Genomic DNA, 22,706 nt, shown 5'->3' on the forward strand with positions numbered 1-22,706 from the left:
TGACAGCCTCAGTCACCATTAACTTTTATTGAATGGAAATTTTTTTTTCATTTATGATGTTTTCATATTTACACATATTTTCACATTTACTTATCTTTTTATTCATTTATATTATTTGTTTTTTAATTATAGCCTTATGTTGCATAAATAATAATATTTCAGTAACAAAGTTTCTGTCACGCTTCAGACAGGAACAGACAAACTTCTCAGGTTAGGTATGTAACCCCGGTTCCCCGAAGGGAACGTGACGCTGCGTCGAAACGCTATGGGAACGCCTTCAGCGTGACCGCGCTCTGAATCACGTGTGCAATCAAACCAATGGAAGAGCGAGACGTCATAGGCGGGTGACATCACTGACCAGGAAGCATAAAAGCACGTGCGCCAGAACGAGCGACTGCTTCCAGGAGAGAAGCAGCGCTCGCAGGGACGCAGGAGGATGGCCACGAGACGCGGCGTCTCGTTCCCTTCGGGGAACTGGGGTTACATACGTAACCTGAGACGTTCCCCTTCAGGAACTCGAGCCGCGTCGAAACGCTATGGGAATGAGATGCCCACGCCGCCAGACCCCAGTCCCTGCCTAGGAAGAGATAGGACGAAGGACAGAGGAACCAGGAGAGACTCGCAAGTCGAGGTCATAAAACCTTACAAAGGTCAGGGGGCGTGGACCAACCCGCAGCGTTACAAATATCTTGCATGGGCACACCAGCAAGAAAGGCTTGAATAGAACCCCCTGCCTGTGAGAGGAGATCTCTCCTGACGGGAATCTCCCAGGGAGAGCCGTCGAGGAGAGAAATCAGGTCCGAGAACCACACTCGGCCCGGCCAGAACAGGGCTACTAGTAGAAGGGACACCCCGTCCTGGCGCACTCTCTCTAGAACTCCCGGGAGCAGAGCGATCGGGGGAAAAGCGTACAGACGAAGCCTCGGCCACATCTGTACCATGGCATCCAGCCCCAGGGGAGCTGGATGAACTAGAGAGTACCAGAGGGGACATTGCGTGTTTCTCCCTCGTGGCAAAAAGATCCACCTGGGCTGGACCAAACACTCTCCAGATCTGCTTCACCACCTCGGGGTGTAGCATCCATTCCCCGGGCCTCGGCCCCTGTCTCGACAGGATGTCTGCTCCCAAATTGAGACGCCCAGGTACATAAACTGCTCTCAGCGAGAGGAGTTTGTCCTGGGACCACACAAGGATCTGGTGCGCCAGCTTGTACAAGGGGCGCGAACGCACACCTCCCTGGTGGTTGATGTAAGAGACCACCGACGTGTTGTCGGTGCGGACCAACACATGGCGGTCTCTCAGGTCCGGGAGGAAGTGTTTCAGAGCTAGAAACACGGCCAGCATCTCCAGGCAATTTATGTGCCACGTGAGTTGGTGACCGCTCCACAGACCGCGTGGCCATTCATGACCGCTCCCCAACCGGTGAGGGATGCGTCCGTCGCTAGCGTTACGCGGCGACAAGGAGCTCCCAGCACCGGGCCCTGAGACAAGAACCAGGGTTTCCTCCACATGTCCAAGGCACGTAGGCATCGCCGCATGACCCTGATCATGCGGAGCGGGTTTCCCCTCGGGGAGAACCCCCTGGTCTTGAGCCACCACTGTAGGAGTCTCATGTACAGCAGGCCAAAAGGTATCACGTTGGACGCCGCTGCCATCAGACCCAACAGTTGCTGGAACTGCTTTACAGTGAGTGACCGGCCTTGTTTCACTCTCTTGACTGCAGTGAGGATCGACTCGATCCGAGCAGGAGACAACCGTGCCTGCATCATGGTCGAATCCCACACCACGCCCAGATAAGTGGTCCTCTGTAATGGAGAAAGCACACTTTTCTTGGCATTTAGTCTCAACCCCAGCTCTTTCATGTGAGCGAGAACGAGTATGCGGATGCCCTGGAGTCGCAGAGGACCCAGAGCTGCATCCACACACTTCGTAAAAGTGCGGGGGGAGAGTGCTAGGCCGAACGGAAGAACCCGATATTGGTAAGCTTCGCCCCTGAAAGCAAACCTCAGGAACTTCCTGTGTTGAGGAAGGATGGAGACGTGGAAGTATGCGTCTTTTAGATCTATCGTGACAAACCAGTCCTCGGACCTGATCTGAGACACGACTTGTTTGATGGTAAGCATCTTGAACTTCAGTCGCATGACTGAGCGGTTCAGGAGATGCAGATCTAAAATGGGACGCAGGCCTCCATCCTTCTTCGGAACAATGAAGTACTGGCTGTAGAACCCGGACTCTCTTTCGTGAGGAGGGACCATCTCGATGGCCTCCTTCCTCAGGAGAGTGGCTACTTCTTGTTCCATTACCAGACCCTGCTCGGGGCCCACCAGCATTGACAGCGTCGCCGAACAGACCAGAAGGCGAGAGCGGGGCGTCCAACAGGAAGACCCTGTCCTTCTCTTTTATGTCGGACAGGGTCAACCAGAGATGTCTCTCCACGACCACAAGGGCTGCCATAGACCGCCCAATGGCACGGGCGGTCTCCATAACCGTAGTTATAAGAGGCCGGGATGAACAAGCGGGACGAGAAGGGTGAATTCCATGATCTCGACACCTCAATGTGGAGATCAGGAAAAAAGGGAAGGCTCCGGTGCGCTGGAGGTGGCCGAGACCGCGGAAATCTCTCATGCAGTTTGCTTTTCTGCGGCTCGACTAGAGGCTCGGCGGGCCAACTGATGTTAAGCTTGGCCACAGCCCGAGTCGCCACCACCAACAGCTCCTCGTACTGGGGAAACTGAGGTACTGCGACCTCATCGACGCTCACCACATCAATCTCCTCGGAGGAAGATATGGGAAGCGTCGGGCAGCGGATCTGGTGGGTGAGGCAGGAGATAGGGGGTCACCCGTCTCCATACCCTCCACCAGATCCAGTTGCGAACCCCACGAGTGCAGCCGCCGCTCCGCCTCGGCGGAAGCGGGACCAGACCGGCGGGGAACGCTGGTGAAGTCTCCCTCCTCGAAGAGAGCCTTCCGGTAGCAGAGCGTGCTCCGCTCCCAGGCAAGCCACGCATAGAGCGTGTGTATCCCCGCTCGTGATGTAACGTGAGCAGGGAGGAACACACGCTCTAAAACCTGGCTTGCCAACGTTCTTGGTTTTCTCAGTCTTTTTGGACATGCTGTACTCAAAAAGAAAGCGGGGCAAACTAGCAACCAAACGAGTACAGAACAGACACACACAGAGCGCTGCTGAAAGACAGAAGCTGTCGCTCGTTCTGGTGCACGTGCTTTTATGCTTCCTGGTCAGTGACGTCACCCGCCTATGACATCTCGCTCTTCCATTGGTTTGATTGCACACGTGATTCAGAGCGCGGTCACGCTGAAGGCGTTCCCATAGCGTTTCGACGCGGCTCGAGTTCCTGAAGGGGAACAACAACGTAGTGAAACGAACAGTCTTTAATAATCCACAAGGAACACAGGAAACACAGGGAGGTAACGTTAACGTCCGACAAGCATGATTGTGAACACACACATTAAATAGACAGACTGATTAACACACACAGGTGCAGACAATGAGGGAGAAACCAAAACACACAGAGCTGCAGGGGGAAATGATGGTAGAAACCAACTAAAGAGTTCAGGGGTGTGACAGTTTCTTTAGTTTGTGCTCTTCTCTGTAACTGCCAGATTAACTGTATCATCTCCACAGACTTGATAAGGATCTTCAAGTCCATGAGACAAAGCACATCTCCATCTCCAGCACATTCCCTTTGCTTGTTATAACAGCATTTGCTGAATTTGTTTTCTAGTCAGAAAAACGTGAGGAATATTATTCTTTATAAGACTGTTTCTATGAATATTGTGCTTGCATAGGTATAATACTGCAGTCATAATTATCATAAAAGTGGTCCATATGACACTACTCCATGTCTGCTGAAGCCATGTGATATTATGATGAACAGATTAAAGTTATTCAGTGATGGCATTTCTTCCGTCAGAGCTCGCACATTTATGAAAGTGTAATGTATGATGTGATGACTGTACATTACAGTGCTCTAACATCTTTTTAAGGATGATTTAAACTTGTTTCTTGCATTTAAAAAAATTATTAACATTATGTTATGTTTACTGATGAAACTAAATGTCCTCATTACTGAGAGAATACACTTTTGTATTAGTTTCTGAAACAATAGCTAAAAAACATTTACAATCTTAATGAATACAGAAAAAAGACTGTGTTCCAAGTGTGATTGTGCTTTGTACATAGTAAATAGCATCTTATAACATCCTACAAACTGATTGTAAAATGTTAAATCACTGCCTCCACCAATGGCAGGTATAATAGTCAAAGTCTGAAGACACGTCTACACACAGAGAATGGTTTCAGCAGCCCATGTATCAGCTGTTATGATGGAAGGAACTCAACGGTAGAGGAAACTGAATGTGTATGTATGTGTAACCTTGTTTTTATGCGTGATATAGTGTGTTGAGTATTTCTATTTTACTTTGTCTTGAAAAAGTGTGAATATAACGGTTGGTATCCTGAACCTGATCTTAAGTGGCTACTAAGAGTCAGTTTGAGTTCAGAAACTACAGAGACACACAGAATCACAGAGAGATCCAGTGTGAATCATGACTTTATATGACAGGCAATATTCACTGCAGAGTCAGAGTGAGACATCACATGCTAGAGAAACAGATTAGGTGAATAAGAAATACTCTTAAATGTAATAAAAATTCATATAGTATATGTGACCCATGGACCACAAAACCAGTCATAAGTTGCATATTTTGTAAATTTCCTACCGTAAATATATCAAAACATAATTTTTTTATTAGTAATATGCATTGTTAAGAACTTCATTTGGACAATTTTAAAGGCTATTTTCTCAGTATTTTGATTTTTTTGCACCCTCAGATTCCAGATTTTCAAATAGTTTAATTTCGAACAAATATTAACAAACCACACATCAATGGAAAGCTTATTTATTCAGATGATGTATAAATCTCAATTTCAAAAAATTGACCCTTATGGTTGGTTTTGTGGTCCAGGATCACATATTTATAGTACAACTGTACTCCTAACATACTTGAAGTGCTTTAAAAATATACTGAATTGGATTTTAAAATATTTTTAAAAAGTATACTAGTAGTACTTTGGTGATAATTATATGCTGAGCTTTTAAGAAGTATGCTAAAACACAAGCATACTTTTTGTGACATTTTAGTATCTTTACAGAAACATACTTATTTTACTCTTACTTAAAGAATATTTCATGTTTATTATTTTGTGTAATAACTTGTGAAATGATACAACTTTTAGTGGGTTTAAAATATATGTACCTTATTTACAATCGTTTGTAGAAATGTTGTAATATATTTGAAATATTTTCACAAGTAACATATCTTGAAAAACATTTTTAATATTGTAATATACTTTATAAAGCAAATTCATTAGACCATTCAGTGTTATATGTTTATTTTTACCATTTCTTAAAGCATCTGTTGTATGTGGCTTTTATTTTGTGACTCTAGGTAAGATTTCTATTTAATTCCTGTTAGACTATTTATCAGTGGCAGTCGAAAGCATAATAGCATTTTTTTTTGCGGAATAGATACATTCAAGAATCACAGAGCCAAGCTTTAAAATCGACTTTGCAGGTAATGGTTTTACTTTATTTTATTTTTTAATAACAGGTTAGCTCTTGCCTCATGCAAACAAATTAATACAGTAGGTGCTTTAAAAGTTTAGATATCTAGCAAACTGTAGGTATTTAGTTGCTTAAAGTTGCTTAAAGTATAGGTACCCCGTTAGACATTTTTGTAATTTCTACAGTTATTTACTGTATATCACCCTGTATAATACTTCAAATGCCCTTTACTGTCAGTAACTGTAATTCGTTTTGCATCATGGGAATTTTCTGTCACGTCAAACACCACATATAAAGACTTACTGTATTTCTAAAATTGCACCGCAATTCCACCGCAAGCTCACATGAGCCTAGCTTTACAGAAAATCGCTGATCAGATCGCAGACACGGAGCAAAAACACCCGGACTCTGTTTCAATCATTCTTGGGGATTTTAACAAAGCAAATCTCTCCCGTGAACTGCCTAAATACAGTCAGCATGTTATATGTCCCACCAGAGACAGTAATATATTGGATCACTGGTACACCACAATAAGGAATGCATATCACTCTGTCCCACGGGCAACTTTGGGACTGTCTGATCACTGTTTGGTTCATCTTATACCGACCTACAGGCAGAAACTGAAAACAGCTAAACCCGTATTAAAGACTAAGGAAATGGACTAATCAAACACAGCGGGTTTTACAAGCCTGTTTCGAATGGACTGATTGGAGTGTTTTTGAAGCTGCTGCAAACGATCTGGACGAACTCACAGAGACTGTAACATTATATATCAGTTTCTGTGAGAATATATGCATTTCTACCAGGACTTATTTAACATTCAACAATGATAAGCAGTGGTATACAACAAAACTCAGACATCTTCATCAAGCCAAAGAGGATGCCTACAGAAAAGGGGATAGAGTCTTGTACAATCAGGCCAGGAACACACTGAATATGAGATTAGAGTGACTAAAAGGACCTATGCAAAAAAAGTTAGAAAATCAGTTCACTTCAAACAAACCAGCTTCAGTGTGGAAAGGTCTGAAAGGCATCACAAATTACAAGACGCCATCCCCCAGCACTGGGGCAAACCAACGACTTGCTGAAGACCTAAATGGGTTTTATTGTAGATTCGAAACCCCCCACATCCGTTCTGACCATCTCTTTTCACAACCACTAACACCTCCAGCAACCCCCCTCCTGCTCTTCAGATCAGTGAAGACGAGGTGCGCCAGGTCTTCAGAAGACCTGCTCTTCTCCCTCTACACCAGTGACTGCATCTCCAAAGACCCCTCTGTCAAGCTTCTGAAGTTTGCAGACGACACCACGCTCATCAGCCTCATTCAGGATGGTGAAGAGTCTGCTTACAGACAGGAGGTTAAAGAGTTGAGCTCAACACGCTCAAAACAGTGGAGGTGATTATAGACTTCAGGAGAAACCCCCCTACACTCACCCCACTTAGCATCATGAACGTCACTCTGGCTACAGTGGAGACATTCAAGTTCCTGGGATCTGTGATCTCCCAGGACTTGAAGTGGGTCAATCATATCAACTCCATTGTAAAAAATTCCCAACAAAGGTTGTACTTCCTTCGCCAGCTAAGAAAGTTCAACGTACCACAGGAGCTGCTAAAACAGTTCTACACAGCCATCATCGAGTCTGTTCTCTGCACATTGTCTGGTTTGGCTCAGCTACAAAATCAGACATCAGAAGATTACAGAGAATAGTTTGGACTGCCGAGAGGATTATTGGTGCTCCCCTGCCCACCCTTCAAGAACTGTATTCATCCAGAGTGAGGAAAAGAGCTCAGAAAATCGCTCTGGATCCCTCACATCCAAGTCATCATCTCTTTAAACTTTTACCATCTGGCCGGTGCTACAGAGCCCCAAAAACCAGGACAACCAGGCACAAGAACAGTTTTTTCAGGCAATTCTCCTTATGAACAGGTAAATGTTCCCCCCATTGTGCAATAAAAATGTGCAAAACCTTTTATTTATTAGTTACCACCCCCATCCTAGCACATCCCTGCATCTCTTACTCTTTCTATTCTATTCTATTCTATTCTATTCTGTCATCTATAGCAATTGTACATACCACTTATTTACTTCTCAATTTATCTTTCTAATTTTTGTCTATTTATATTTACGTATGTGTATTATCTTATGTTTATTGTCTGTATGTTGTTGTCTCTGTGTACTGGAAGCTAATGACACTAAAAAAATTCCTAGTATGCATAAGCATATTTGGCAATAAAAGCTCTTTCTGATTCTGATTCTGATATAAAGCTAAGTTTGAAACACCTCAATAAGGTGTGCTTGCTCTCTAAAAGGGCGAAGATGTGTTTACCCCACTTAACCAGTTAGTTAAACTAGTTAGAACCTGCAAACTGGTTTAAATCACACCCTTCCATAAATGCTATTTATAAACACTAGTCAAAGCCTGAAGACATTGATTTCAGCAGCCCAGGTTAAGTGGTAATGATGGGAGGGACTATGTTATCACAGTTGTTTAATGACATGATAAAGTAAAATCAGTCGAGGAATGAGCTCTGTGTGATCTATCATATCATTTATTCACACTCCTGAGAACAGTGTTGAGTTAAAGGTAAGAATTAGGAATATAGAAATATAGATATTAAATATAAAAATTTAGATATAAAAAAAATAAAGATTTACTGAATTTAGATTTTCAGGGTTTTATTTTAAAATAAAACATATGCATGTTAACACACCATTTTGTATGTTTTCTGGCATATTTTCTCTTCTTTTAGCATAGATGTCCTTCAGAGATGAAGTTAATTTGTTTGACCCTCCTGATTATTACTGGAGCTACATATTCAAGATCAGGTAATTATTTAAAAGCCTGAATTGTGTGTTCATGTGTAAAAGAAAGAGGGAAGGAGATTTAATAAGTAACTTATGTAAAGGACAATGTACAATGAGCTGGTCATTGTCCAACTGTAGAGATTAATTTTGCAATAATGACTAGTTCATTGTACATTACTCAGATACTTAACATATAAATAAACTAATGTGCATGAAATATTGATCAGTCGTAATTGTTTGATTGTTGTGTAGAAACTGCACATGCATGTACAAAACAACTCATGCATGTACAAAACTGGGCTTTTTGAATGAAAAATCAATATTACAATAAGCCGTGTGACAAATAATCATATCTATAAAAGTGTGAACAGCAGTGATGTTAGTAAAAACTTTAACCTAATGAAGTGAAAGAATCCTCAGCTGAATGAATACAGAGTTGATGTGTGGAAGGAGAACAGATGCTGCTTTAACATGCTTTTTTGGAAACTGTGTGTCTTGTGTTGTTTCTAGAGCAGGTTTGTTACATGAGACAAAAGACTGAGAAAGAGGATAATAATTTTTAAATGTATTAAATTATGACATGCAGTTTAGTTCTGCTTTCTTTCTCTTTTACAGAGCAGTATAAGGCAGTTGGACCTGCAGATTCTGTATTTGCTGTAGCTGGTGAAGATGTGATTCTGCCCTGTTCAGTCAAACCCAACATCAGTGTTGTGGACATGAGAGTGGAGTGGTCTAGACCAGATCTGAAACATTCACAACTAGTGCATCTCTATGAGGATCATAAAGACAGAAACACAAATCAGATTGAGTCCTACAGAGGAAGAACAAAACTGATCCATCAAGAACTACAGACAGGAAACACATCACTCAAACTCTCATCAGTCCAAGTCTCTGATGAAGGACTTTATAAATGTTTTATTAAGTCCAAATCCTGGAATGATGAAGCCACTTTTAATGTTAAAGTTGAAGGTAAGTAATTGGTGGATGTTGTCATTTGCTCACTAAAATGCTGGGTTAAAAAAGACCAGCAAATCAAAAACAGGTTTTTAGGCAAAATAATAATAATGAAATAAAAATAAAAAAAAAATTACTCAATGCATGTTCTTCTTATTGATCTGTAGTTGTAGGACATCCTCCAGTAATCACTGTAGATGGGTTTGATGATTCAGGAGGGCTTCATCTACAGTGTGAATCTGAAGGTTGGTATCCTGAACCTGATCTTGAGTGGCTGAACAGTGAAGGAGTCAGTTTGAGTCCAGAAACTACAGAGAAACACAGAACCACAGACAGATTCAGTGTGAAACACACTGTTATTGTACATCAGAGTGGCAAGATTCACTGCAGAGTCAAACTAAGACATCACATGCTGGAGACACCGATTAGCACCACAAGTAAGTATGGACACTTCTGTTGTGCAATTTATATTTTTATGGATATTTGATACAGTTGAATAGTAGGACTGATTATCAATTCAGTGCATCATTTACCAGTAATTGCTGTATATGTTCTAATAAAAAAAATATATAATTGTTTACATTATTAATCATTTTTAATCAAACAGAAATAAATGTTTCACTGGACTGTGTTCTCAGTGTGTGTCGCTGTTTTGTTTTACAGATAATATGTTTAATCTTTGGAGGACATCAGCCATCCTGTTTTCACTTGTAGTTGTTCTCAGTGGTTTTTCTGCAATACTGATAGCTGTGTTCATTCATGAATACAAGGGTAAAATTTTTGTATTTAAGCTTGAGTCACATGTTTCACTTTTTATTTCAAGTCTCTTTTTTCAGAGTTGTGAAATAATACAATAATTGTAATCTATTTTTCTGAAATTTCTTCAGAATGCAGTGAATCAATTACCTCTATATAACTGCAACTTTTTGTCTCACAATTCAGATTTTTTCCTCAAAATTCATTTTTTTCCCTCCTCAAAGTTGCAAGTTTATATCTCGTAATCCTGTCAGGAAAAGTCAAGAGTTGCAAAAAAAAAGTCAGAAGTGTGAAATAAAAATGTCACAGTTACTTTTATTAATTTTATTTTATCTCCTAGTGGAAACAAGTGTCCATAATGATGTTATGTATTTAATTTTGTTTTGTCTTTATTCTGATTTTTTTTTTTTTTTTTTTTTTTTCCCCCAGTAAACAATCAACTACAGACTGAGAACAGGAGAATAAAACATGGTCAGTTTTGCATCGAGTGGTTCTTTACTTCCATGCCATGTTTTAAAATCATCAGCACACATAGCTGTGGATTATCCCATACTTAATTAATTATGAACTCTGTTTTCATCTGTAAAACAATGAACACACTGTATTTGTGACCCTGGACCACAAAACCAGTCTGAAGTAGCATGTTTTGTAGCAGTAGCCAAAAATACATTGTGTGGGTCAAAATGAACAATTTTTCTTTTATGCCAAGAATCATTAGGATTCATAGTAAACATAATGTTCCATGAAGATATTTTGTAAATTTCCTACTGTAAATATATCAAAACTTTATTTTTGATTAGTAATATGCATTTCTAAGAACTTAATTTGGACAACTTTAAAGGTGATTTTCTCAATATTTAGATGACAAATTTTCAAATAGTTGAATCTCTGTCAAATATGTCCTATCCTAACAAACCATACATCAATGGGAAGCTTATGTATTCAAGGTAATGTATAAATCTCAATTGCAAAAAAAAAACTAACCCTTATGACTGGTTTTTAGTCCAGGGTCACATTTATTTATAAATAAAATGAGATTTATTTGATTTTATAGCAGTTTAGAAACATAATAAATGCATGTTTACATTGTATGCATGTGTATTTAAATTATTAATTTAATTACCAGATGTTACATGTGATGTTAATACATTTGAACACTGATTATCAAAAATTATATTTCAATGTTCTTTCATCTTGTCTTTATTTTGACTTTTTTTTTTAGAACATGATGAACTTTTAAAGAGTCAGAAGATGCCAAAAGGTGAATTTGTTTTTTATGACCTTATTAAGTGATTAATAACATTTAAATAAAATTCATTGCTAAACAATGCATATATAAATTCTTATATGAATAAAATTCAAATGTAAACTGATCTTGGTTTTTGCTGTTTCAAGTGGTGAACAATATTAAAAACTGTTGATGAATTCTAATCTGTTTTGGGCCCTATATAACAATACTTTCTTTCTGTTTTTAGTGATCACGCATCTAGAAACAGACACGGGTCAGTAAAAAGTTTTTATATCTATATACCATAAGAGTTTGGTAGAATACAAACTGTCACTGGACAAATGCAATCATATGGTTCAGGTCTGTCTCAGTGTTCAATATTTGTTCAATATGTTCAATATTTTAACAGTGAATGCAACTCAGGATGCTGATTCGTCTAATAATTCATGTCTCATTGTGCCTGAACATGGGCAAGAAGTGATACATGACAAAACAGAACCATAAGAAGATAAAGATGAAATTATCTTTAAATGGACGTCTGACCCATATGGAAAGCAGTACTGAATTTTGACTGAGGTTAGGGCTGTGTAAATCTCTAACTGATGATAATGCAAAAATAGGCTGCAATGCAACAATGACAGCTTTTTCTAATCTTATCACAGTTAACACAGAGTAAATATGTACATTATTCAGTGTAGGTGATTCAATTATTCAATTAACTGAATTTGTGCAATAAATATCTGCAAGGCAATGCTTACAATGCAAGTTTATGCAATGTTTTAAATAACACCCAAATGTGATGCTAAATAAACAAAGTTTCTATTCTGTTCTTTTTAAACTCAAATGAAGTTCTATTTCTATTCTTGCCAGATGGTGGCGCTAGCTACTTACTATTTAATTGGTAAAATTTGAACGCTTGAATCCTGTATATTTGGGGTGGAGTCAAAGAAGACTCCTTGCTTGCTGTCTGTATGTACAATGAAGAAAACAGATTGTAATGAAACTAATATCTTCTGTAGTCCATTTTAAATAAACCATCAAATATATGTGTCCTTTAGCCTCTGACTTTTCCTTAAAAAAATAAATTAATTAATTAAAAAAAAAAGGAAAAAATAGATTTTATTAATATATTTTCAAGCCCCACCTGCATGTGTCAGCAAACAGACAATCTGAGCTTCAACTGGTCACATTAACCCCATTATTATTAACACTACTAATCAATTTTGTTTTTGTGCATTGTTGATGTATGTAACTTGCTCATAAAATAAAAGAATAAACTAGACTTACTTTATCTGTAAATGTCTAATGGTGTGCTGAGTGGTTGCTAGATGGTTACTTACTGCTGCAAGTCAAAAGTCTTGTGGTGGAATTTCATGCTAAATTATTTTTCTGTTTTTAAATTTGTTTTTTTTTATTATTATTGCTCAAGTGCAAGCGATAGCAAATAATGCCTGCCTTATACCACTAATTGCAATATATCTTTACATAGAATTTAAAATTGCAGCTTATGAAATGTATTGTCTGGTATGTGTTTTTGTAATTATTAAACAGTCTTTTATGGACTTATTGCTTTGCAGTGAAACCAGCACCTGTCTCTATGAGATGTACAGTCTAGAAATATGCTTTAAAAATTTCCTATTTTAGTCATCATTTTAACTGTGTGAATTGACTGATACGTTAATTGAGTTAGTGGCAGGGTGACTGTCTGGATGAAGGGGCATGCTAATCTATTCTCTGAATGAATAGAGATGTGGAGATTATCTGACAGACTGCTGATCACACTGAACAGGGGACTCGCAGCACACACGGGACGTCTGAATGGATGATTCAGAAAAACTGTTGCATAAGGAGAACATGGAGATCAGGATCATCACACTGGACGTGTCGTGTGTGTGTGTGTGAATACGTGAGCTGCTGAAGGTTATGTGTGCATAAATATGACTAACAGGCCTTTTGCTTTATCCATGTTAGTTAAACCCAGGCACTTTTAAAGTCATGCCATAGTTTGAAAGATAATTTGTGCAAAATTATATATATATATATTTTAATTTTTAAATGCCATATGTAAAGTAAAAATATTAATATATAAAAATATAATATAATAAAATACAATAAATATACAAATATTATAAAAAATAATTGCAAATAAAAATGAATATAAAATTGTAAAACAAAGATATTTTCAGTAGTCTTAGTCTTATAAAACTGTGAATACATTAAAATTATAAAAAAATGAAGCAAAATCAAAAACACAAATACAAATTTTTAATCCAAATGGACCAAACCTCATATGTCTAATTTAATATTGCATGAACTATGGAAAACAAGCAGGATTAATCTTACACATGTATCTGGATGTTGCCTCCTGTTATTTTAGGGGGCTGATGACAGCTAGATTATTTTGGAAAGAGGAAGGACCATCATGTGCAGGTTTAATCATCTTATGATGCTCAGAACTATATAAGAGCTGATAGAAGAGTGTGTGTTGACAGACAGCCACATCCTGAAAACCTCAACACACTCAAAGACACAGACAAAAGATCAGCAGGTGAGTAAACCTGTTTAGAAAGAACAGGAAGGAACATACAGGAAGGAAATGGTTTGTAATATTTTTTGTTAGGCTTAAATTTCCTGGTATAGTGAATGGTTATACTGATATAGTATGAATTATATATTTTTTTGCATATATAGGCATATTTCTAGGGTGTCTCAATGCAAAGCAAAAAAAAAAAAAAAAAAAAAAAAAAAAAAAAAAAAAAAAAGAAGAAGAATAAATAAATCTATCGATTTATCGGTTAAACCAAATAATTCATTGTATGTATTTGCTGTAAGTCATGAAATCGAAAATTTTCTCGAAAACCTCTCGAAAATTCCCAGTTTCTCTGGATTTATGATTTTCAGTTATGTGTTTGAGTAAAACTTAGAGTTTGAGTAAAAATTTTGTTGTTTTATTCTGTAAACTACTGATGACATTTCTTCCTAATTTTAAATAAAAATGTTTCTATTTAAAGCATTTTTTTTCTTCATAAAATGACAAATAACAAAAAAAGATGCTGTATTATATTATATTATATTATATTATATTATATTATAAATTTTTAGAAAATAACAATGTTTTAACTTCAGAAGAGTTAAGAAACCAATATTTGGTGGAATAACTCTGATTTTCAATAACAACAAATGAAAACATTTGTTGTTTTTGACCAACAGTCATTTTGTAAAACACATAAAATTTAAATAAATATTTGAATAAATGTTATCAGACCTTTGCAGATTAAAACAAATATTTATATTTTTGTTTTGTTTATATATATATATTTTTTTTTTTTTTTTACTATAGTAGGTAATGATAAAACAATGGATATATTGTTATGTGTGTACATTTATATTCATTCTAAGTTTTATAAGAATCACAAGTCTATTTTACAGATATAACAGTAACAAAACAGTGAAACAATATCGCTGAAATTACTTTCAGATTGATTTTTTACTAGCTGATGAATGATAAAAACATTAACAGCTAATTACAATTTACTCCATTTTGAAGGAGCATGCCTTTAATGTGATAAACTACACCTGTCTGAACTTGAGGAGAATTGACTTCATTCATCTACTAAAAATCACCAAAACAGTTGATTTAAAACATTAAGCAAAAATGAAGAATATTTAGTGAAGAGGGGGAAAATTCTGCAGCATTTAAGATGCAGGTAGTGTCTTGCTTTGATATGTTTTGTAACTAATGCACAACATTTAGATTTTTTAAAGTGTGTCTTAAGTGTCTGGATCTGTTCAGTTCACTGTCTCCACTGTTCTGAACACATTTACTATACACAGTAAACAAGCAATTAGCTCTTATGTTTGAGCTCATGAAAGGAAGAGTTTGATTTCATTCTGCTTATTGTGCACTGACCTTTATCTAATGAGATTAATTGAGTAACCCTCAGGACAGCAGATTACAGGGGGGCTTGATTATTGTAAGGGCGATTAAAGGGACCTCCTTCATTATCACATGTCTGGACACTGTATTTATTTTTTATTATAGACAGTCAATCATCTGGTGAAAACTAATAGGTTCACTTTATAATCTATTTTTAGTTGCATTTGGATTATCATAAAAAATGCAATGCAACTGGAATATATTGCATATCTAAAGATTAACAATAGATTAATAGTCTCATCCTCTCAATCTCTTACAGACCATTGTTATTTCAGTGAGCAGTACTTGCTGTTGGTTTCCATCTTGTGAATATGGATGTCTCCAAGCCTAAAGCGAGCAGCAAGATTGCCACACGGACCACGGTGCCCGGCAGTCCCCGAAAGGGCCAACCCAAGTTCAAACAGAGGTCAACACGGCAATTCAAGAGCAAGCCACCCAAAAAGGGTGTCATTGGGTACAAATACTTTCAGTGCATTTATTTATTTATCTTTTATGTATTTGCATGTTGTACCTGTGTTAATTAATGTTGTTATTCTCAGATTTGGTGAAGATATTCCTGGAATGGAGGGATTGGGAACTGGTATGTACAATTCATTTTTTAGTCAAAACAATATTATTATATAATAAATATTACATGCTCCTTATTATGTATTTAGGTCATTTAAGACATTTTTTCTCTCACAGATTTTAACGTGATCTGTCCATGGGAGGCGTACAGTCACCTGGAGTTACATGAGCTGGCCCAGTATGGCATTATATGAGGTCACTTTCTGTTCCCACATCCTGCTGAACAACATCCTGCACCTTAATATGTCTTTTAAATATTACTATTTATATACAGCAATATCTTTGGTAGATGTTAGGTTAATTACATATGGACAACAGCGTAAATAAATCGGCAATAAGGAACTGGATCTTAGTTAATCTACCTCTTCAAACTGAAATTTCTTGTAGAACTGGATTAATTTCACTCTGTCACTAATTTCAATGCTAATTTCAGATAACCTTTTCTTACTCTGTTTTTACCTTTATTATTGTATGTGCTATAGTATTGACATGCAATGGGCATTTTAGGTCTCACTTCTTGCTTTTATGCTTTTGCATCCAAATAACCCTGCAAACATCAGTGTACTAAAGGTAGCATGAGTTGTGGATACTTTTTTTTTTTTTTTAATTATTTACAATGGATGTTTATGTTTTTATTTTGTCAAGTTGCAAATGTTCAAAATGAGTTTGGGTTTCTCAGTGTCTGCCCATAGCGCGAGTGCTGGGAGCAGCTCTCTGTGAGAGCCTGGCCCAGTTTATTGGCCTTATATGCTGGAGAACCATACAAGAATGAGCCCGACTCATTCCTGGGTAGCACTGAAAGGGTTTGGACATAAAATAAAGTCTGATTATTTTCATACATTTCAACCGTCTGCGTGGTTTCTCAACCTCTGGTCACTAACTGAAACATTATGCAGTCTGTAAACTTTAAAGCAAGATGTGGTTTTCATGGGCCACTGCATTAGATAAAACAACATAAAAACAAGTCTTTTGCAATTCATTAACAGCTGTTTAAATGTTTATTTATTGAAAACATTCACACAGAACGTGTTTTTGCGTTTAAAAACATGAGATGAATGGTGCAATAAAAAAAAAACACAAGGTCTGCATAATTTGAACTTTTAACTTTCAGAATGCCGAAACACGTGCGAGACGCCGTGAAAAATGCGAGACACCAGCACAAATGTTTACATAAAGAACCAATATAAAACCATAAATGATTTTTGTGTACGGCTAATATGGATGTAAAATATAAATTCTTGGGCCAGTAACACGCTTTATGCAAATAAGCGAACGCAGACGGAAGCACTAAAGATGGATTATGTTTGCTGCAAGTCCCTCAGTCCGTCAAGAGGGCCACTGAGTTACATTCAAACTTTTGTGCCATTAAACCGATACTCAGGCAAGTTGCTTGTTTAAACATTATCGAAAGAATAGTTTAATAATAAACGTGTGAGTGAAGTTTTTAATGTTATATAGGCTAAGTATTTAATGCCAGGTTTTTATTTCTAAAATTTCTTTATCGTATCTCTTTTTGTATTTAAAGAAATGTTGTTTAGAACGCGAACAGAGGGTTTCCGCGTCATCAGTCGGTCATATTGGCGACACAAAACGTAAACAATGCCACTGAATCTAAGGAAACTCGCAGATTTTGCTGATTATTTCTGCTGAAAATGATCAATTATTGTCATGTTTTGTGCTGTACTAATCGGTCGGACTAGGAAAAACATTTTGAGTACTATAGACTCCCCAAAGTCATAACAAATCAAGGAACAAAAGGTGTTTGTTGTTGCCCAAACTGAACCAGGATTTCCAGGGCAAGAGTCTTGACAACATTTGTGTTTGTTCTTATCATTTTCGGTCAGCTAGGTGAAATGTAAGGCTAATATCTTAATTAACACTGCTCGTACGTGTCTTAATTATTAACTTTAGTTTGTCAAAATGCAATCAATGCTGTTCTTAACATCCGACTATCTCCAGAGTATGGGCGTGCATCCGGGTAACTGACCAAGCCGTAAGGCAAGTGCAAATTGGATTTTTTTAAAAATCTTATCTCTCTTTGTAACTAATTATGTTGTTCAGAATACAAGTTATTTATGTTTGACGCATGCATTGTGTCGCAATCTACTGCATGAGTTATGTGCATCTGCAGTTTTCTTTTAAACATTATCGAGGTTTTACCTTTTAGAGCCTTATAGTTATAGAATCATCGATTTGGAAAAATTATATTATGTCAACCAATACTTGAACACATTTTTATATTGTTATATATAACATAATTTTATGCTACGAGAATACTTTTTGTGCGCAAAGTAAACAAAAATGACTTTCAACAATTCCCTCTCTTCTTTTTTGTGTCGGTCGATGCACTGTCACAAGAGTACCACAACACATAGTGTGTTCTGACATAGAACGTCTTGGTTATGTATGTAACCCTCGTTCCCTAAAGGAAGAAACGAAGACATCACGTCGTCACCGCCGTAACTCGGAGTGACCGACTGATAGGGAACCCGGATGTGCTGCGCCTTGTTTGCAAGAAGAGAAATGCACGCCCATGCGTCGTGTTACTGTCGTGAGCACGCGTCGAAGACTTGCGCGGAAGATAAAAATTGTTGAATAGAGTTGTTATTATATAATTCTTTTAATAACGGTTGAACCGCTGATGCCACATGGACTATTTTAACAATGTCCTTACTGCTTTTCTGGCCCTTGAACATGGTGGTTGCTTTCGGATTTCATTTAAAAATATCTTAATTTGTGTTCCGAAGATGAACGAAGGTCTTACGGGTTTGTAACGACACGAGGGTGAGTAATTAATGACAGAGTTTTCATTATTCATTATTTCATTATTTAATTTCACTATTGATATGTTACCTTTTTCTAGCTAGATTTTTTGCAAACAGTTTCATCTAGGCTACATGACAGAAGTTGACCTGATAATGTTCACTATGTGTTGCATTATAAACTGCGCTTTCGAAACAACAAACAAAATCATGTTTGCTAGGTAGAACAGTCATGTTTGCAAGATTTATACTTTTGAATAGCTTGACGGACTAAGAATAGGCTAGATGTTTTATGAAAGCATATACAAACAATGAAAACCAAATAAATCCTTGTAATGCCTTTAAGATTTTGCATGCTATATAAAATTCCTAGACTGTTTGTCTGCAGATTAAACAACTTAACATCTCCAGATGTCAGATGCAGTGAATTCTGCATTTTTCTGGAATTATTATCCCCATGGTACAATATTCTGTTATTAAAAACATCTGAATCCATTTATTGCAGTGATTGTAAATATGCATCATGCTGAGCTCTGCTCCACTGTATCTTCTGCAGCAGATGGGTCGTTATGAATAGAGTGAGTATCTGGACGCCCAGCAGAATGATGACTACCGTAACAATCACTCCACTGTGTTGCTCAATCCAGCGCGAGATGCTGCCCAGACAGCCGCCCAGGAAGATCACGCTCTGGGCTGAGAACTCATCCAGCTGTTGTGCACCCACTCCACACTGGGTGTTCCACACTGTCCCATTCTCTAGGGGGTCTATACAGCACGAGGGGGGCACTCCGCACGCCTGGACCCTGGAGCAGAACAGTTGAAATACCTGTGCCAAAGAAATGGATATCAGTGAGACACACTCAGATGTGTTTGCAACATATGACATCATCCTTGCTTAGTTCCGGGTACTTCAAGTGTGAGATTTGTTATTGCAAAAGATTAAACATTATTGCAAAAACAAGTATATTTTATATTCTCTGAGGAATTAGTGAGTGATAATTTATTGATAGTGTTGGGGTGCATGCTTAGGCATTGCAACTTGGTTGCTAAGATCATCTGACTGGTGTTTAGAATGTTGTTGTGTGGTTTCTAGGTGTTTGTTTACTAGCTGAAGCCAAAACTGGTCATTTTAAAACTTGTTGTCATGCTAGGATGTTGCCATGTGTTTGCTAACAGCTGCTAAGACAGTGTTTTTAGTGCATTATATGCCATTGTTGTTTACTAGTCCAAGTCTCTCAGATATTCTGGTCTCTAGATGTAAGTCAGGGCTTTCCTTTAATGGAAGCCCATAGGATTTTGCAGTTGTTTGTCATCCAACAAGCTAAACCTGTGTATAATACAGAAATTCTCAAACTTTTTATCCACCGAACCCCATTTGTTTTGATAATAATAGTCAAAACAGTACTTAGTGCTAATATAATACTAATAGTTGTACAATAATAATAATAATTATTATTATTATCATTATTATTAATGGTAAATATAATAATAATAACCACTGCAGAAAAATATAATTATCTATATAATAATAATAGTAGTAATAGCAATAGTGATAATAATAATAATAATAATAATAGTAATAATAATAATAATAATAACTTCAGAAAATATAATAATAATTAAACAAGTTATCAATAATATGATTTTTTTAATCTAAATTTGTAAAATATAATATAATTAATATAATAATAATAATAATAATAATAATAATAATAATAAATACTAATTTTATCTAAATTTGTGAAAAAATATAACAACCACTGCAGGAAAATAATAATAATAACCACTGCAGAAAATATAATAATAATAATAGTAATAATAATAATAATTAAACTAGTTATCAATAATATTTTTATCTAAATTTGTAAAATCTATAATAATTTGTATAATAATAATAAATACTAATAATAATAATTATTATTATTGGTGGTGGTGGTGAACAATAATAATAACAACCACTGCAGGAAAATAATAATAATAATAACCACTACAGAAAATATGTGACCCTGGATCACAAAACCAGTCTTAAGTCGCTGGGGTATATTTGTAGCAATGGCCAAAAATACATTGTATGGGTAAAATTACTGATTTTTCTTTTATGTCAAAAATAATTAGGAAATTAAGTAAAGATCATGTTCCATGAAGATAATTTGTAAAATTCCTACTGTAAATATATGAAAACTTAATTTTTGATTAGTAATATACATTGTTAAGAAGTTTATTTGGACAACTTTAAAGGTGAGTTTCTCAATATTATTTTTTTATTTTTTGCACCCTCAGATTCCAGGTTTTCAAATAGTTGTATCTCGACCAAATATTGTCCTATCCTAACAAACTATACATCAATAGAAACTTATTTATCAGCTTTCAGTTGATGCATTTTGACAAATTGAATGAATCCAGGGTATAATAATAATAATAATAATAATAAATACTACTACTAATGATAATAATTATTATTGTTGTTGTTGTTATTGGTGAAAATAATTATAACAACCACTGCAGAAAAAATATAAATAACAATAACCACTGCAGAAAATATAATAATAATAATAATAATATTAATAATAATAGTAATATTCACTGCAAATATTCAAATTGTTTATATAATAATAAAAATAATTAAAAAAGTAATATCAATATTTATTTAAATTTGAAAAGTATATCATCATTACTGTAATAATAAAAAAATAATAATAATAATAAACCATTGCAGAATAATTTATTAATAATAATAATAATTATTATTATTACTGGTGATAATAATAATAATAATCACTGCAGAAAAAAATTATTATTATTAGTATTATTGTTGTTGGTGGTGGTTGTGGTGGTGAAAATAATAATAACCACGGTAGTATAATAATAATAATAATAATAATAATAATAACAACAATAACAACAACAATAATAATATCAACTACAAATATAATACTGCATTATTATTAATTTCAAAAAGTTTATAATTAACATTTTATATAGTTTATAAAATATAATTCCACAAAATCAGAAACTCTTGCTGCTTTCAGTGCCACTGTTCACACAAACTATTCAAGGTACAGGTAATCTCTAAATTCCCTAAATTCACATTATTGGTTGAATCAGAAGGTGATTTGTTGCTCAAATATGACCTAAATTATGACCTGAAATATTAAGGATGTTTTATTTGGATTATTTTAATTTAATTTAATTTAATTTAATTTAATTTAATTTAATTGACATATTTATGATTTAATTACTTAATTATTTTCCATGAAACTCCCACAGTTCCATCAAGAACTTCCAGTTTCAGAAACCCTGCATTAAAATAGGAAAATCACATGCTTCACCTTTAAAATTCAGTTATACACAGCCATTATTTATTTATAATGTGTAATCATAATTGGCGAAATAAGGGTGATTGCGTGATAAAACTAAATACATTGGAAAGCACGAAAAGTCTGAATAGGATCAAAAACAATATGCAGGCCAAACTATGAGTCCAGAACCCACTGGAAAGCATTAAATACTGGAGCGGCTCTACATTACAAATTAGCTTGTATAATCTGTGTATTTAACTTTGGACTACTTCATTGCTTGAACCCATGAAATTACTCATGATGTCAGCCCCTCTCTCGATTTCCACTCACTGCACTCACACATTGATTTCCCAATCTCTGTAGGTATCAGCCCCGCAGCACTGTAGGCCCGTCTGGATCTCATCAGTGATGAACCTCAGGTCCAGGTCGTCCTGGTACCGCACCATGGCGGCCAACATGCCCGAGCGCAAGTACTCCACGATCTGACCTTGCAGGCTGTACAACACGATCGCCGTCAGAACCTGAGTCACCACCAGGAGTAAAACTGTAGCTGAGAAGGTCTGAAGCAGACACATGTTCTCCCGCAGCGCCCCCACACATCCCGTCAAGCTCAGCAGGGCCAGAACGAGACCTAGGAATGCAAAGAGCAGCATAGGGTCCGTCCCAATGCCACTGATCTTCTCCTGAGCAAAGGACTCTTTGTTGATCAGGCCCCAAAAGCCGACGACCAGCATGACCAGACCAAGAACAGTGAAGAGCAGGTTGCTCGTGACCAGGAGATACTTAAAATGTAGTCGCTCCAGCTGGATGG

The 22,706-nt window shown here is 36.5% G+C and overlaps 3 protein-coding genes across 3 annotated transcripts; 2 read left to right on the forward strand and 1 right to left on the reverse strand.

Moving 5' to 3' along the window:
* The first annotated feature begins 7,033 nt into the window (after window positions 1-7,033).
* On the forward strand, window positions 7,034-12,386 carry LOC127162010 (butyrophilin-like protein 3). The gene is made up of 9 exons (XM_051104785.1): window positions 7,034-7,224; window positions 8,903-8,907; window positions 9,008-9,361; window positions 9,514-9,783; window positions 10,010-10,117; window positions 10,532-10,573; window positions 11,325-11,363; window positions 11,578-11,604; window positions 11,740-12,386. The coding sequence occupies exons 1-9, from the start codon at window positions 7,034-7,036 to the stop codon at window positions 11,832-11,834; spliced, it is 1,131 nt and encodes a 376-aa protein (XP_050960742.1). The 3' UTR covers window positions 11,835-12,386.
* Window positions 12,387-13,825: 1,439 nt separating this feature from the next.
* Window positions 13,826-16,629, forward strand: pde6ga (phosphodiesterase 6G, cGMP-specific, rod, gamma, paralog a). The gene is made up of 4 exons (XM_051104788.1): window positions 13,826-13,878; window positions 15,527-15,721; window positions 15,807-15,847; window positions 15,952-16,629. Exons 2-4 carry the CDS (start codon window positions 15,579-15,581, stop codon window positions 16,026-16,028), a joined length of 261 nt encoding a protein of 86 aa, XP_050960745.1. The 5' UTR covers window positions 13,826-13,878; window positions 15,527-15,578; the 3' UTR covers window positions 16,029-16,629.
* A 220-nt stretch (window positions 16,630-16,849) lies between these two features.
* Window positions 16,850-22,703, reverse strand: LOC127162011 (tetraspanin-10; the record flags this gene model as incomplete). The annotated part of the gene is given in 4 exon segments (XM_051104786.1): window positions 16,850-19,397; window positions 19,400-19,422; window positions 22,235-22,682; window positions 22,685-22,703. Coding segments are annotated over 4 exon segments (795 nt in total), but the record flags the coding sequence as incomplete, so codon positions are not given.
* Between the last annotated feature and the right edge of the window lie 3 nt (window positions 22,704-22,706).

This window comes from Labeo rohita, unplaced genomic scaffold, assembly GCF_022985175.1.
Source record: "Labeo rohita strain BAU-BD-2019 unplaced genomic scaffold, IGBB_LRoh.1.0 scaffold_80, whole genome shotgun sequence".
NCBI lineage: Eukaryota > Metazoa > Chordata > Actinopteri > Cypriniformes > Cyprinidae > Labeo > Labeo rohita.